The sequence below is a fragment of the Hemiscyllium ocellatum genome, chromosome 8, assembly GCF_020745735.1.
Source record: "Hemiscyllium ocellatum isolate sHemOce1 chromosome 8, sHemOce1.pat.X.cur, whole genome shotgun sequence".
In the NCBI taxonomy this organism is placed as follows: Eukaryota; Metazoa; Chordata; class Chondrichthyes; order Orectolobiformes; family Hemiscylliidae; genus Hemiscyllium; species Hemiscyllium ocellatum.
In genome coordinates, this window is record NC_083408.1 from 100,114,486 (window position 1) to 100,130,715 (window position 16,230).

The 16,230-nt window shown below is 41.3% G+C and overlaps 1 protein-coding gene across 1 annotated transcript in view; it reads left to right on the forward strand.

Annotated features, from left to right (window-relative positions):
- LOC132817987 (tandem C2 domains nuclear protein) overlaps window positions 1-16,230 on the forward strand; it is a 70,129-nt gene that overhangs the window by 36,772 nt on the left and 17,127 nt on the right. The window contains exons 8-11 of the mRNA XM_060828563.1: window positions 6,101-6,176; window positions 8,215-8,300; window positions 10,288-10,404; window positions 13,434-13,625. Coding sequence (XP_060684546.1) covers window positions 6,101-6,176; window positions 8,215-8,300; window positions 10,288-10,404; window positions 13,434-13,625 — 471 coding nt within the window. The remainder of the gene's footprint in view (window positions 1-6,100; window positions 6,177-8,214; window positions 8,301-10,287; window positions 10,405-13,433; window positions 13,626-16,230) is intronic.

Here is a 16,230-nt window from a genome sequence, read left to right on the forward strand (position 1 = left end):
CCATTGGCTGCTCACCACTCAGCTCCTTAGCCTCTCCTCAGGAACCTGTATCCTCTATGGAGTAGACAAACAATTTAGCTCAGGCTGATTCTACATCAGGGTTTCTCCATACTTCAGTCTTTCAGCTGCACTATGTTTCAGCTGCCTCTAACTGACCAAAAAAGACTGACTGACAAATGACTATTGAACTGCTGCTCAGTAACTCTTGAACCCATTAAAACAGTCCCAGATGGACTCTACTTACTGGGCAAATGTCACCAGCAGTGGAAAGTCCTGCACCCAAATGATACCATCTCCACAGGCTGCTAGCTTCTGCAGCACAAATGGATACAGAAAACGGAATAGGTGTATACCTTCTCAAATCCCAGCCTCTACATAAGAGGCTTATTTTGTGTGAACGGAAATATAAGGTAAATATAGATCAATTATGTCTTCTCTTGCTACTAGATATTTTCACACTGACCAATTGGCAAATCATTTTCCAATGTGAAATAGTTCACAAGATGCTTTGAAATTTGATATGATTTGTGATCTTGTTTTTAGGCAAGTGTTCTTGGTGAATTAGTTTTCATTGACACTTCATTTTGGGGAACCCTACCATTTGTCTTTTTCTATGATGGTGACAGGTTAAAATTGGATAGCTGGTTTGACCTTCTGACGTATTGAGTGAAGAAATTATGTGCCTCCCACAACTGATGTTAGTGGACAGATTGCTTTGATGTGCTGCATAGTTTGATCCTCATAGCCACAAAAATACTTCAGGTCATTCCCCCTCACCTTTCACCTTAAGGAGAGTGCCTCAATCCTTTGTGCATTCATTTGAGCACAGCCAATTGTCTTCAAGGAATGTCAAAGACAAGTTTCTCTCCTGTTGGATTGGTGCTGAGGTGGTGGCTGTATGTGGTGCATATATTCCAGGGTTCCATAGATATTGATGATGATTTGATGCCAGATGTATGAATAGAACCTACTGTTTCACAGGATGTCTGACACAGTTTTAAGTGCCTTTCCTGGTGAGTTTTTCAAGGTCCTGTGTATAGCGAGGTCAGTGCTGCTCCATGAGCTGAGAATGGTATGGCTGCTGGTTGATCTGGCTATGTCGGACAGCAGCAGGGACTACATCTTTGAAGTATTTCTGATAAACTCTCCTCACGGTAGCATTTAACTGCAGGTACAGCTCCCAGATGGGCTTTCTGCATGCACTGGTTCATTGGAAATGTGTCAACTAATGTTATGAAGAAGACCACCCATGACCCAAAAGTGGGCCCCTGGCTATTGGTCTGAAAAGCTTAAAAACATCAAATGCAGTGTGAGTCAGACCCTCATAGGCCATACCTTTCATGCAAAGCCTCATCTTCCAAGTACAGGATGCCAATGTCCTACATTTGCTCTTATTAACCTGACAGCATGTTTTGCAACCCACTATGTCAGTCTGATGTTATTGGCTTTGCAATAATCCCACTGACCTGCACTTGGATTGGACATAATGTCGGGGAATCATGTATGGATGTACTTGTTGCAATCCAATAGTTTGTCAACAGTTTTACCATGCAGTCATCATTGCAGGGGTAAGTATAATGGGCAAATTGGCCTCCTTCTGCACTTTAACACTTCTATGATGTGGTGACCTAGCATCTAGATGGGAAGCAGCTTTGAGCTGCATTGCCACTTTATTGTCCCAGTTGCCTGGGGACTTATCTGTAGAATATAAGTAAAACAGCAAGTTCCCCATGTAAACCTGGAAACAGATCTCCAAAAGTAAGTAAAATCAATAACCAGCTTGCTTATTGCTATAATAACGAACACAAAATATTGTGGATGCTGAAAATCTCAAATACAGAAAACAAAAAATGTTGGAGAAACTCAGCAGGTTTAGTATGATCTGCAGAGAGAAACAAAATTGCTGTTTCGAGTCTGATATGACTGTTCAGAATTGAAATGGGCTGGAAAGTGGTATTCTTTTATACTGTTGGCAGAGGCAGGGGAGGACAAAATGGAACAGATATTGGGGGGAGGGAAGATTCAGAGAGTATAGCAAATACACAGCAAGAGGTGAGATTAAATGAAGAGATGAGGTTGGAGTCTGGGGGAGGAAAGTTCCAGAGGAACTTTTCCTCCTAAGTGTTTTTGGAGTTCGCATGCCTTTACACCTCAAAGGGGAAAATGTTTCTTGTTAAGTGCGAATACAATAAAGAAAAAAATAGAACTGGGGCATGGGACACCTTTGGGATTGAGGTGGTGCTAATGGACAGAGAGGTCCAGAGTGTACGTGTGGCAATGCACAACAACACTGAGTGTAGATCTCAGGATGTGGTGGGAGTAGCAGTATGAAGAGTGCTGTACGTCTCTAAGATAGTTGTCATCTTGAGAGGATTCAAAACATGAAGGATGGACCTTCATTTGGAATCTGTGCAGGGTACAGAGCTGGAGACAATCATTCAGGAAGGGGATGTGTCTCTGGAAATGAGTTTTTGTGAACACTTTATCAAACTATCTGAAGGAAAAAGAACACAATGAAGGTGAACAAGCCAAAAGATTAAAATGGAAACTTTTTTCAATGTTATCAGATAAATAAGCAATCAGCATGCACAATTGCTTTGTTCACCTTTTCCCCCAGTCCTTTGCTCTTTATATTGGATTCTTCTTTAAATTTTCCTCTAAATTTGGAGAGCTTTCTGATAATTCTCAAGAATATATTTTAATTTTTTAATGTGTTCTGAAGATGGAAAATAAAAGCTCAAAATCTAATGAGCCAATTTAGCCAATAAAAATGTGTTGCAAATTCTGCCACTTCTGCTCATTTAGATGATCTAAAAAAAATAAGTACCAAATGAAATCCAAGAAAGCACCTCTGAGTTTGTGAAACATTGTTTTCGTTTGAGAGGGATTCCATCTGCCTCCCACTGTTAAGTGTCTCTTGAAGGTGTGAGGGAGTATTCTTGGCATTTTCTAAATGATATTATGATATACTCCCAGTGAGTTGGATTGCTCTGTTTATAACTGAACAGATCTGGGTATTTCCTTTGTCCTTTTCCCACTTTCCAGGGGGAGGCAATAGTCTAGTGGCATTATTGCTGGACTATTAGTCCAGAGACTCAGGTGATGTTCTGGGGACACAGGTTTGAGTCCTGCCATGACAAATGGTGGAATTTGAATTCAATAAAAATCTAGAAATACGACCCTGTTGATGATTGTGAATCCATTGTCAATTTTCAGGGAAAATCCCATCTGGCTCACTAATGCCCTTTAGGGAAGGAAACTGCCATTCTTACCTGATCTGGCCTACATGTGACTCCAGACCCACAGCAATGTAGTTGATTCTTAATTGCCATCTGGGCAATTAGGAATGGGCAATAAAGGCTGGCCTAGCCAGTGATGCCTTTGTCCTGTGAATGAGTTAAATGAAACTACCCGGTATTCTCCCAAAGTGATAGGACTCTACCCTCCCCTTGGCAAAAGTGTGGACTGCAGATGCTGGAAACCAGTGTTTAGATCAGAGTGGTGCAGGAAAAACACAGCAGGTCAGGCAGCATCCGAGAAGCAGGAAAATCGATGTTTCGGGCAAAAGTCCTTTATCTATTCCTGATTGGCCTCTATTCCTGATGAAGGGCTTTTGCCCAAAACATCGATTTTCCTGCTTCTCGGATGCTGCCTGACCTGCTGTGCTTCTCTATCCTCCCCTTGCTTGGTCTAACTGTGGTGCAGACAAAAGATCGACTGAACCCACTGGGGAATTAAAGACCTTGATATGCCAATGGTTAGGGAATTGTTGGACGAACTCAAGAACTGTGTGCAAGAACCATGAGAAATTCCAGATGTAGCAGGAATTTACTCAGATTCTGCTGGACAATTTCCCTGAGTCTGAAACCACCTGAAACAAATGATTACATTTTGGAGGGTTCTGATGCAGTTAAACTGATAATTATTGAGGGAAAGGTAGAGGATTAAAAACCTACTTTAATTCCTGAGTAATTATTAAACTGAATGCCAGACTCGCCCACCTTTTACCCCTGCACCAATTATATCCTTAACTCCTTAAAGTCCAGACCCCTAACCCTACCACTTCACCCAACCCCTTCCCTGACCAGACCCTTTCTTTCTCTCTGCATACCCCTCCCTAATTCCACAGCCACCTCCAGTTTAACACCACTGTCCTCACCCCCCCTCCAAAGACCTGACACAACCTATGCAGGTTCACTCATAGATCTCAACAAGGAATGGGAAAATCACCAGAAGTCAGAACATTTGCAATGCTAGCAATGAAAGACTGGGGTAGTGGTGTGTGAACTCAGTTTCTCTTGCAGAGATCAGGCACAGAATGATGGACTAAATAGCCTCTCTTAATGCTCTAACCATTCCGTGAATCTTTGGAAATCCTCATGGCCTCTCTGTCCAAAGCATTGGAATCCAGTGCTACAGTGTAAGGGCTGAGTGATGTTACTGGAAAGTCAAGTGGGGATTCAATGAATGTCAGTCATTGAGGTGCCTTTCAGATAAGATTATTATGTTAACTATTTCAAGTAGCACTGATTCCAAAAACGCTTTCCCTGACAGCAGTATTGGTCTTCTGTGTAGAACACTGCAGTTTTTTAAGGCTAGGAACCTCCCATATTTCTCTTGCAGTGGAGTAGCTTACTAGACTACGTCAGTGGACTATATACACACGTGTTCGACGACTGTAGACCGGGCGGGGGGGGGGAGGGTTTCAACAAGCTGGAAAACCTCGGTAATTATTTTTATAACCCTCATTTACCAGATTTCTTTTTACAAAAGCTATGTTTCACATCTTGCCTTGGAGTATTGACGTCAGAGTTTTTCATTCAACTGTGACATGCAACAGAAACATATGCATCTTCAATACTTGGTGAACCCTTTCTGATTGAGGGTTTTTCAGCACGGAAGAAGGTTACATAAGAGTAGGCTATCTAGCCCCTCGAGTCTGCTCTACCATTCAATAAGATCATGGCTGATTTTTTTCATGGACTCAGATCCACTCACCCACCCACTCACCGTAACTCTTAATTCCTTTACTGTTCAAAAATATACCTTTTCCTTAAAGACATTCAACAAGGTTATCTCAGTGTCTGACAATAATGCAGCATGACTGCTCCTTCACAGTAGCTTTAATTAACTTTCTGCAGGTATGTGCCAATGTGTTTTTAAACACCATGCCTTGAAAAGATTTCAATAGACAGCAATGCTATGTGGAATAATCCAATTAAATTAAGGGAAGGGAGGAGTCCTTTCCTTTGTACCATGCAGTGAGTCAGCAAGCTGCTACTTGCGGTTCAGAAAGCACTTCTCCAGAAAATGAGCAATCACTGTTTAGAATTTCCTTTCACTGTGCACAGTATATTCTTTTTCAAACCTAAGACAAACTTGGCCAAGTTAGTAACTAAGATAGCCACCCACACCCACTATCCTCACACATCAAATTTGAATTGCCAACATTCCAGAATTATCCTGAAGTCACTCAAAAATAAGATTAAGAAAACATTAATTTCCTGTGCAACTGTTTCCAGCAACGTGAGGAGAAAATCTCTGTGGGTCATCAGTTAGGCTAAGTTTCAGCAGAGTTTCAGTAAAATTAGAACACTGACGCTAATGATTTCGCAATAGTTCAGTCCACAACCTGGATCAGTTGTTGCATATTGTATACCGCTTGTCACCCTATCCAGTATTTCTTTAACTTTGTTCTCTTTAATGCCTGATCATTTTACTGTTCAGTACATGGAGGGGAACTGTGTGTTTTCAGCGGTCATCTACAAAGCAGTTGACCAAAGTTTAATATAAGCATAAAACATTAATTCACAATATGAGGAAATGCCTGGCAATGAAATGGGGGCAAGTTCAGCTGAGGCATTGGATGAATATTTGGATAGACATGGAGTATGGAGATAACACAAAAGATTGTCACAAGGGAATAGAATCAGTGCAGGCCTGATAGGCTAAATGACCTCCTTCTGTACCTTAATAGTTCTGTGATTCTGTGAAGAATGCTAAGGAATTGAATACCACATTCCTCTATTTCCTGCTCAAGTGACAAAATGTTTTCCCATTCCTGAATCAAAATTGTTTTTTTTTCTTTTTATGAACGCAGAGGTTTAGTTCAGCCTCCAGTATAAGCAGCACAATGTCTTCTTTGATGGATTCCCAGGGAAGCTCTCGAAGCATAGGTGAGTTTTGAAAACAATATCACCTGGATCTAGTTCACAGTGCATTTTTAATAGAGCTGATAGCTGTACAACTGAACGGTTTCAAGGAATGCAACCCCTTGGTTTTCTGCACTACAGGTTTGATGGCATGCCTGACCTCGAATTAGTTAATGTTTTTCTCTCTCCATCTATCTGTCTCTGTCACTCTCTCTCTCTTACACACACACTCACTCTCTCTCTCTCCCTCTCTCTCTCCCTCTCTCTCTCCCTCTCTATCTTGCTCCGCCCCACCCCGCAACTCCTTCTATAATACTTTGCACTGAACTTTAGGCATCTGCTGCCTTTGCAGATGCACACCCCCTCTCTCTCTCTCTCCCTCTCTTGCTCTCTCTCTTTCTCTCAAATACACTCTCTCAGAAACATAATACCCCTTATCTATCCATACCAAACACATGGCTGCAGCAAAAGCACAAAGTTTTCAATGTAGAGCCCTGCTGGAGGCTGTTTTGTACCCCTGTCCATAAGTTGTGTGCTGAGTCACTGAAAAATCTTCTTAATTTTCCTCAGACTGGGCAGCAGTGGCAAGCATATAATCAAAGATATATTTTTATTTGAATGTAAGTGGAGCCTGGGGAAGGACATGTCACAGTTATTATTTAATGTGGCAAAATCGCAGACATTGGACTGGTTCTAACAGCAGTAGAGGTTAGGGGAGAGAGGTTAGGCATGAGAGAGGTTAGGCTCAACTCTCACCTCCACTCAGCCATTGCCATTGGCTGGGTAGTGTTTAATTTGGACCCTGTATCTTACAGCCTCACTTGGAGCACTTGCTGGTGAAGATATTTTAAAACTGCAATCTTCCAGTATACTGAATAGAAGAGTTATTTTCTGTTTAGCACTGGCAATGGTCATTTATTTCAGACAGTTCCTATTCATTTTTTTTCTCTCCCGCCCTCATTCCCTTAGTGACCTATTTACATAATAACAACAATATAACCTCCTTACTCTTATAATTTCTGCCACAATTGATAAAGGCAAGTGTTCTGTATGCCACCTTAACTATTCTATTAACCTGCCCTGCCATCCTGAGGGATCTGTGCACTAGCACCTCAAGATCCCACTGTACCTCTGAGTTTCCTAGTGTATTGCCATTCATTGAGTACTCCCTCTTCTTGTTACTTCTTCCAAAGTGCATCACCTCACAGTTTTAATTCCATCTGCCACTGTTCTACCCATCTGACTAATTTGTCGATGTCTACCTGTAACCTAAGACCTTCTTCCTCACTGTGAACCATCAAGCCAATCTTTGTGTCATCAAACTTACTTATCATCCCCCGCACCCCATATTTTCTTCTATATCATTTATATATCATGATCAAGCAGGGACCCAGCACTGATTCCTGTATTATGCCACTGCACACCAGTTTCCAGTCACACAAACAGCCTTCTACCACCACCCTCCGTCTCCTCCCAATTTTATCTCCAACTTGCCAAGTTACTCTAGATGCTTTTACCTTATTTATTGGACTCATGTTGTGGACTTTGTGGAAATCCATATACTACATCAACAACACTACCCTCATATACATACTTGGTCACCTCCCCAAAAAATTCCATCAGATTTGTTAAGCAAGACCTTCCTCTGACAATGATATGCTGACTATCCCTGATTAATCCTTGACTCTCCAAGTGGACATTAATTCCCTCGTTCAGAAGTTTCTCCAGTAGTTACTCGACTACTTACTTTTATGACAACACTACTAAGCCGGTCAGCCCCTCAAGAATGCTATCCCTTTTGGTTGCATTGTGGCTGATCTATACCATGATTCCATTTGTCTACCTATTGTGTACAAGAATATTTGTTTTAACCAAATTGTAGTGACTGTGGGATGTCAGGTTGCTCAAAGCATTATTAGAAATGAAAATCTCTCAGCCTGCATCTCCATAATGGAAATTATATGGATGTCACTAATACATGGAGGACCTTATAGAGCAAGAAACATGGCATGTGGGGGTGACCGAAGATATACACATTTAGAAGTTTATGGTCTTTTTCCAGATACACTTACAGATGACTTTGGAAAGCTCAACCTGAAGCTGAGTTACAACCCAAATGTGGAACAAATCTGGATCAACATAGTACAGGTAAGGCCTAACCGAGCCCTAGGTAACGAAGACAGAACTCACTGGAGAAACTCAGTAGGTCTGGCAGCATCTGTGGAGGAAAAGCAGTGTGAACATTTTGAGTCCAGTCACCCTTCTTCAGTTCTGAAGAAAATTTACTGGAATTCAAAAATCAATCCATAAATGCTGCCAGACCTGCTGAGTTTTTTCAGCAAATTCTGTTTTTATTTCTGTTTTCCAGCAGTCTCAGTTCTTTGTTTTATATTTCTGTACAGTGGAAGCTGTGTTGTAGTCTTGCTATAATTTATTTTCCCTTCACTTTTCAATCCATCCCCTGAATGATGGTGTCCAATTTGCTGGCGTTTCTCTTTCTGTTGCAACAATAATCTGTAAGTCTATTCCTTTGCTAGCTGCTGTTCACCTTCATATAATTATTCAATATTTCCTAATTTAGGCAATGTGCAAGTGGATTTTATTTCTCATCCTCATCTCCCCCAAAACTAAGCTTGTTCAGTGGCTAGACTGATATTGTTACGACAACCCCAAACATTGTCTCCATGATACAGGGTAGGTGGAGTTGCGAGGGTGAGATTAGTGGGGATGGGAGAGGGAGGGTATAGTGTCTACTCCTGCCTGTCCATTTTTCTATTGAGGCCCAAATGGTCAAATTATTGCTCCCTTAAGGCCCTCAATCTGCTTCCACTGCCACAATACAGTCGGCAGTAGAAGGTGAGTGAGATAGAAAAGGCCAACTTGTCACCAAATGTGATGACAGGCAGGAAGAAGAGGGGAGGATACATACTGTGGCATATGCCGATGTATATTGGTGGGGGGAGCACTCTACCTAAGATCGTCTGGATCTGCTCTTCTCTCTGTGTCTGGCCCCCAAAAAGCACAGCCACGCCAGCACACCACCACGATATTGCTTTGGGTATCTGATCCCTCCCTGGCCCAAACTCCAGGATATACCTGACTCTGGCATCCATGAAGCTGCTTTGTGGAACTGTTTGTAGTCTGATACTCAGCTTAGTTAAGGCTGTTTTCGTTTAGGCCCACTTTTCTTCCAGGAATGGGGGAAGTGAGAGTCTGCCCACCCATAAAATCTAGCCCCTTGTCTAGAAACAGGGGATCTGTCAGTGTCTCTGAAGTAGGACTGGGTCAGAACTGGTCTCAAATTGGGCCATGGGCTGGTCCTGTGCACTTTTCGTGTAAATCATGTATTCAGTATTTACAGCAAACTTTGTTTTAACTGGCATTTATGAACTGGCGCTCTAGATAAACAAGCAAAAACTGTATACCTGAAATACTGCAAAGTTTACTGTATTATTGCAATCTTTGCAATGTCCAAGTAGTCTGTTGAAGGTGCGAATGAGAAGGCTATCTGCCGGTAAGTTTTATTTAAGGCAAAGTTGTATTATTATTTAAGTGACATATGCTGTAAATAAAGTGTAACAGTAATGTGTATACCCTCGTATTATGTTTCCGTTGGTTGGTGTATATTTTTCAATGGATCTCTGGATTACCTGGAATATTTGATCAACTGGTACATTCCTGGTCCTATAGATGCCGGTTAATAAAATGTTTGCTGTATTTATGTGACTAAATATAGAAAAAGATATTTCACATTGAAAAGGCCACAGCAACAGCTGATAAGTAACAATGATGATTTATTAGCTGGAGTTATGTTTTATATCCAGGTTTCATACTCTTCAGTTTCAGAATGTATCCCCTTCTCCTATCCTGATTAGGGATTGGAGGCTTCAAATCTTTCCTTTTTAGAAAAACGTGTCGATATGCAAGATTTTCTAGTAGACGCAGTGTGCAACATGATAAACGCCCCTGCTAATAACTCCGTTAACTTGTACACTAAAAAGTAAGCAGCATTAATAAAACAGCAAGTGTTAAAACTTCTTTATTAAATTATTCAAATTAAAATAGGATAGTATTATTATATTGCCATTCCGTGAATTAATGAGTTGTAAATAATTATATTCTCATCCTTGAACAGATTAGAGACTTGTATCTGCGCAGTAAACCTGCAGAAAAGGTTACTGTTTATCTGAAAGGAACAATAACATTACCAAAGCCTGTGCACTTCAAATCTTCTGTAAAAGATGGTGCCAGTGTAAGTATTCTCCAGCAAAGTCTGAACCTCTTCGTGAAGTTATTGCTGTAACCATGTAACCATCTGCTATAATTTTGTTTTCATCTCAATATTCCATGCTGTTCCTGCATTTGAACAGTCAGAGCTGTGATGATATTAATACCAAAAATGACCATATAATTGCTTCAACGTCACTAATGTCTTTTCGGGAAGGAAACTGCCATCTTTACTTGGTCTGACCTATATGTGACTCCAAACCCACAGCAATGTGATTGACTCTTACCTGCCCTCTGCATAATTAGAGATGGGCAATAAATGCTGACCTAATCTGCAATGTCCACATTGTGTGAATTAATTTTTTAAAAACTGCAATTGACAACTGATATTCCTACAGTGCTTTTTATCTAAGTATTCCAGGTTCATTTACAGGATCATTATAAAGCAAAAGGTGACAATAAACTATATGAGACACCAGGTCGGGTGACCTGAATGATTGGTCAAAGAGTTAGACTTTCAGGACTGTCTTAATTAAAATGTGTAATGTTAAATAAAAATTTTAGTAATCCACCACTTCTGTATCATAAATATTGAAGTATGTGTAAATATTATTATTTAAGTACAAAAACAGAAATTGCTGGAGAAACTCAGTAGGTCTGGTGATATCTGTGGAGAGAAAGCAGAGTTAATGTTTTGGGTCCAGTTAACATTTTGGGTCCAGTGACCCTTCTTCAAAATCCGAAATATCAACTTCGCTTTCTCTCCACTGATGCTGCCAGACCTGCTGAGCTTTTTTGACAATTTCTGTTTTTGATTCTGATTTCCAACATCAGCAGTTCTTTTGGTTTTTTTTCATTTAAGTACTTCATTGAGAACCCAAGCCATACATCGAAAAGTATTGCTGTCAAGGCAAGGTTCTGAAGGAGTAATGTTCATCTTACATTAAGATCAACCAAATCACAATCTCGAAGAGTGTGGTGCTGGAAAAGCACAGCCAGTCAGGCAGCACCTGAGGGGCAGGAGAGTTGACATTTCTTCATCAGGAAAAATGAACAGCTTATGCTCAAAACATCGACTAACCTGCTCCCTGGATGCTGCCTGACCGGCTGTGCTTTCCCAGCACTACACTCTTTGACTCTGATCTCCAACATCTCCAGTCCTTACTTTCTCCAAATCACAGTCTTTGGATGGAGACAGTTAATCCAAAAGGAACAGATCTGTTCTGTACAGTTCCTGTGAGTCCTTACTAATCATGACTAGCAGGTCACTATTGCTATCATGCAAAGATAGCTCAGTTGCTGGGTAGTTAATTAGTGATGCCAACGGTGTGTGGGTTCAATTCCTGTATCAGCTGAGGTTAATATGAAGACTCACCTTTTTGACTTGTCCCCTTACTTGAGGTATGGTGACCCTCAGGTTAAACCACTTCCAATCGTCTCTGTAATGAGAGAGCAGCTGTATGGTCTGGTCGGACAATGGTGACTTTATGATCATGCAATAAACAATCTTATTCTGTAAGATAAGTGCCTCTTTTGCTAAGACTTAGCTGTGGAATATCATCTATAAGTAACAGCTAGACAGAGAAAGGAGAATTGGTGGCAACAATCTATCCAAGCCAGAGTGTCACATGCTGATAGTGTTAATATTTAGAATATGATTGCTGTATCACTACCTTTCCAAACTGGATCTACTGGGACAAATTTAGTCAAATTTCTGAGTAGCCTTGATTGCCCTGGGTGTGGTGGTGGCAACTAGTGCTGAAATTGGGTAGACTGTATAGGAGGTTATCCATTATTTGTACAAATATTGACTCTCCTTGCTGGCAGAGTCTGGAACTTTGTGATATGAAAAGTATTACTGAGTGACTGGTACTGAGGGCCCAAGTGTGCTGTAATGTTCTATGTATTTTATGTCGAGTAAATATTAACCTGAAATGAGAAATCATTGATCTTATTTAGGCAACTGTTTCAAATAAATGAACAGTTTCTTCAAAATGACTGAATTGAGTTATCTTGGTGATGTTTTGCTACCTAGGAAATTGAGATAAATTAAAAAATTAACTGCATCAGTGCAAAGCTTCACGTCAGGAAAGTGGGTGGTGGGAGTACTGCAGTGGATGTTCATGGATGGAAAGTCAAATGGGCCAGAGATGTTAGCTGTGCTCAATTGTAAAAGAGCATATGAAATTCTCCACACCAATTGCTGAATATCAACATTTACTTTTTTATCTTCGTATCGTTTGCTCAGAATGCATCCAAGTGCTTCACAACCCATGTATTATATTATGCAGAAATGCTACGTGGGAGGAAAAATTCACTTTTCCAAATTCCTGATCATGATCATAGTTGGTGTTGCTCTGGATTTTTAACTGTAATGTAACTTTTTGGAACAATCTAATAGTCATTTAAGTTCATTCACTCAACTGAAATCTTGAATTGAAACCCCATCCTATTCTGAATATTTAACTCATGAAATTACAAACCCTGGATTCCCTTTGTGGGATGGGGAAATGATTTGTAGTATTGGGAGTAGAAGATCCTTTTGGAGAACCTTTTATTCCCTTCTATTTCCTTCCTGGTAGTCTGAGCAAATTGATAGATAGGCCAGCATCTGGGCAGGAGGATTAGAGGCAGGATATTGTAGCCAGGGGTCCTCAGGACAGGCAGTTGAGAGTGGAGTATAATGTCAGTGTCTGAGGGACTGAGGTCTTAACAAAAGGGAGGAAGTGGAAGATCAAGATTTAGGAGATGGCAACAGAGGTTTCACAGTGAGAAGGAGAGTTGAGGACATGAACATGAGGTGTTTGGTGTGAATAGGAGATTGGAAGGGGGCGAGAGGGTTGGAATCAGTTGGGAGATGGGCCAACATGGAAGATGAGGAGTGCGATTTGAGCCGGGGGGGTGGGGGTGGTGGTGGGAGGGAGAACATTCCATCATGTTTGGGGAAGATATCAACAGCAGGAGAGAAGTAGTGGAGGCAAATTAGTCAGGGGCTTTTGCAGCCCTGTTGGTTCAAAGATTAACCCACTCTCTCTTTTCTGACCTTGTTTTCAGGATTTGCTGTTTATGGAAACGTTTGTGTTTAATATTTCACTGCCTATTCTCAAAACACATGGCCTGGTTATCAGTGTTATGACTCAGACTCCACGGAAGAGGATTGTTGGTGAATGCTCAATGCCACTTAGAGAGTTAAGCAATGTGGAATCAAACCTCTGGCTTGATATTACTCCACCTTCAAAATCACCGGTGAGTTTTTGGTTATTGGTGATCATTAGGTTGTTTTGAAATTTTATTTAGAGTTTTCTAAGATGATGGTTTTATGAACCTTAAGATCAGTTTAAGGAGTTGGGAGGGATGGGAGCAGTTGGGAGGTAGGCCACCATTTATATTTGGTGACTTTTGTCCACTGGAAGCAGGGTGACTATATAATTTGTATGGTTTCCACAACCTATTTTAAAGGAACGGGTGGAAAGTTGTGGGAAAAATTATTTTCTATGGTTTCCCATCATTCACTTAAAGCAGGGCAAGGTTCATCAGCAGGAACAAGCCCACAATATGTTTTGCTGCATCTTGGGGCAAGATTTCATCAAAGGATTGAGAGGGGGTTCATGTCTGCTGACTGGAGAGCCATTGAGGGACCCATGCTGTCTCTTTTTATGGGAAGACCTCTCGACTCACATGCCAATCAGGCAGTGGCAAGGCCAGAGTGATCCTTCACCTGGAATCAAGACCTGGGAGGTGAAGGTCTCATCTAATGACAGCTGAGGCCATTCAGTGGCCTGTTGCTGGAAGAAGACCCACCAGAGATCCAGGATGGTGGAGGGACCTTGGTCACAGATATAATCAGATCCGCCATGGTCTTTATTGAATGGCAGAGCAGGCTTAAAGGGCCAAAAGGGCTACTCTTCTTTGTACCTTTGTATGAAGTTAGTGTTGTTTTGTTTTGCTTTACGGGCTGTTGACTATTATGGGAAGAAGAGGCAGCAGAGCTGGAAGCAGTGGATCTCCATAGAGTCATTGAGATGTACAGCACAGAAATAGATCCTTCAATCCAACTTGTCCATGTCAACCAGTATTCTAAATTAATCTAATCCCATTTGCCAGCACTTGGCCCATATCCCTTTAAACCCTTCCTAATCATATACCCATCCACCTCCTTTTAAATATTGTAATTGTACCAGCCTCCATCACTTCTTCTGGCAGCTCATTCCATACATGTACCACCCTCTGCTTGAAAACTTTGCCCCTTAGGTCCCTTTTAAATGTTTCCTCTCTCATCCTAAACCTATGCCTTCTAGTTCTGGACTCCCCCATCTCAGAGATAAGACCATAAGGTCACCCCTCTGCCTCCGACACTCCAGGGAAAACAGCCCCAGCCTATTCAGCCTGTCCCTATAGCTCAAATCCTCCAACCCGGGCAACATTCTTATAAACCTTTTCTGAATCCTTTCAAGTTTCACAACGTTCTTCCTGTAGTAGGGAGACCAGAATTGCACACACTATTCCAAAAGTAGCCAAACCAATATCCTGTTCAGCCCCTTGCTGATACCCAGACCCTTAATGAATCCTGAACGACCATCCCCCCACCCCACTAGCTGAGAAGCTGACAAAATGTCTTTAGCTTCCATACATACTGCATGGTGAGAGGTGTTGGGTTAGACTATAAATAATTACTCATTAGCTACGCAAGATCCTCAATGGGTAGTGGTGTGGGAAGGTTGATGATGGGCATTCCCTCCCAGATATAATTCTGGTGGAGGTGGGTAAGCAGTGGGATATGCCACCCCCCTGGCTAATAATCTTATTACCTAACTCATCAGTGAAGGCAGAAGATTCTGTGTATGAGGATGCAATGAACAAATGCATAAGGTAAGTATGAAATATTTGACAGCATCCACCAGAATGGTGAAAAACTATGTCTGTACTCAGTATTCATTGCCTGTAAATGTAATTCTTCACTGTCTACTATCTTTGTGCTTCTCAGAATATCACAGTAAAGTCATGGAATACATATGGAAGGGTTGTGTTGATCATTTTAATCATGGAATTTGAAACCAAGAACGAGCAGTCACCGAAAGCAAGACACTGAAATGACAACTCAAACTGCTGGAAATCCTCAGCAGATCCAGTAGTGTCTATACAGAGAGAACCAGAATTAATGAGGCGGCTGTTGACATTGTATCTGAATGCTACTCTTTCCAAAGACACTGTTTGACCTGCTGAGTATTTCCAGCAACTTCAATCTTCTCTTCAGTAACTTCCTTTCAGAGACCTCTTGTCCCTGGTTTCGAATACCATTAATAAAAGCAAAATGCAGTATCATGGACTCAACGCCAACTCTCTTTATCTCTCTTCACCGATGCTGCAGAACTGCTTTCTCCAGCACTATCTGTTTTTGTTACAGGTTTCCAGTAGCTGCAGTTCTTTATTTATATATTGCTATTATTAAAATAATAGGCCTATATCAACACAACACACCCACACCCTTAGTCGCTTCCTTCCAACATTTTCTGTTTCCTTTATTCCAATCAGTTTCTGTTTCTTTTTTAACATCATTTCTATCTCACTTAATGTCTTGTGCATTGAGCATTAAAAGAATCATAAAATTCCTAGTGTGGAAGCAGGCCATTCAGCCCATCGGGTCTACAATGATCCTTACGAAGATCATCCCATCCGATTCCTACCGTGTCCCTGTAATTTTGCATTTCCATCAGCTAATCCACCTAACATCCCTGGATACTGTGGGGCAATTTAACTTGGCCAATCCGCCTAACCTGCATATTTTTGCACTGTGGGAGGAAACCAGAGCACCCAGAACAAATCCACGCAGACATTTGTCTTTCTGAATCAG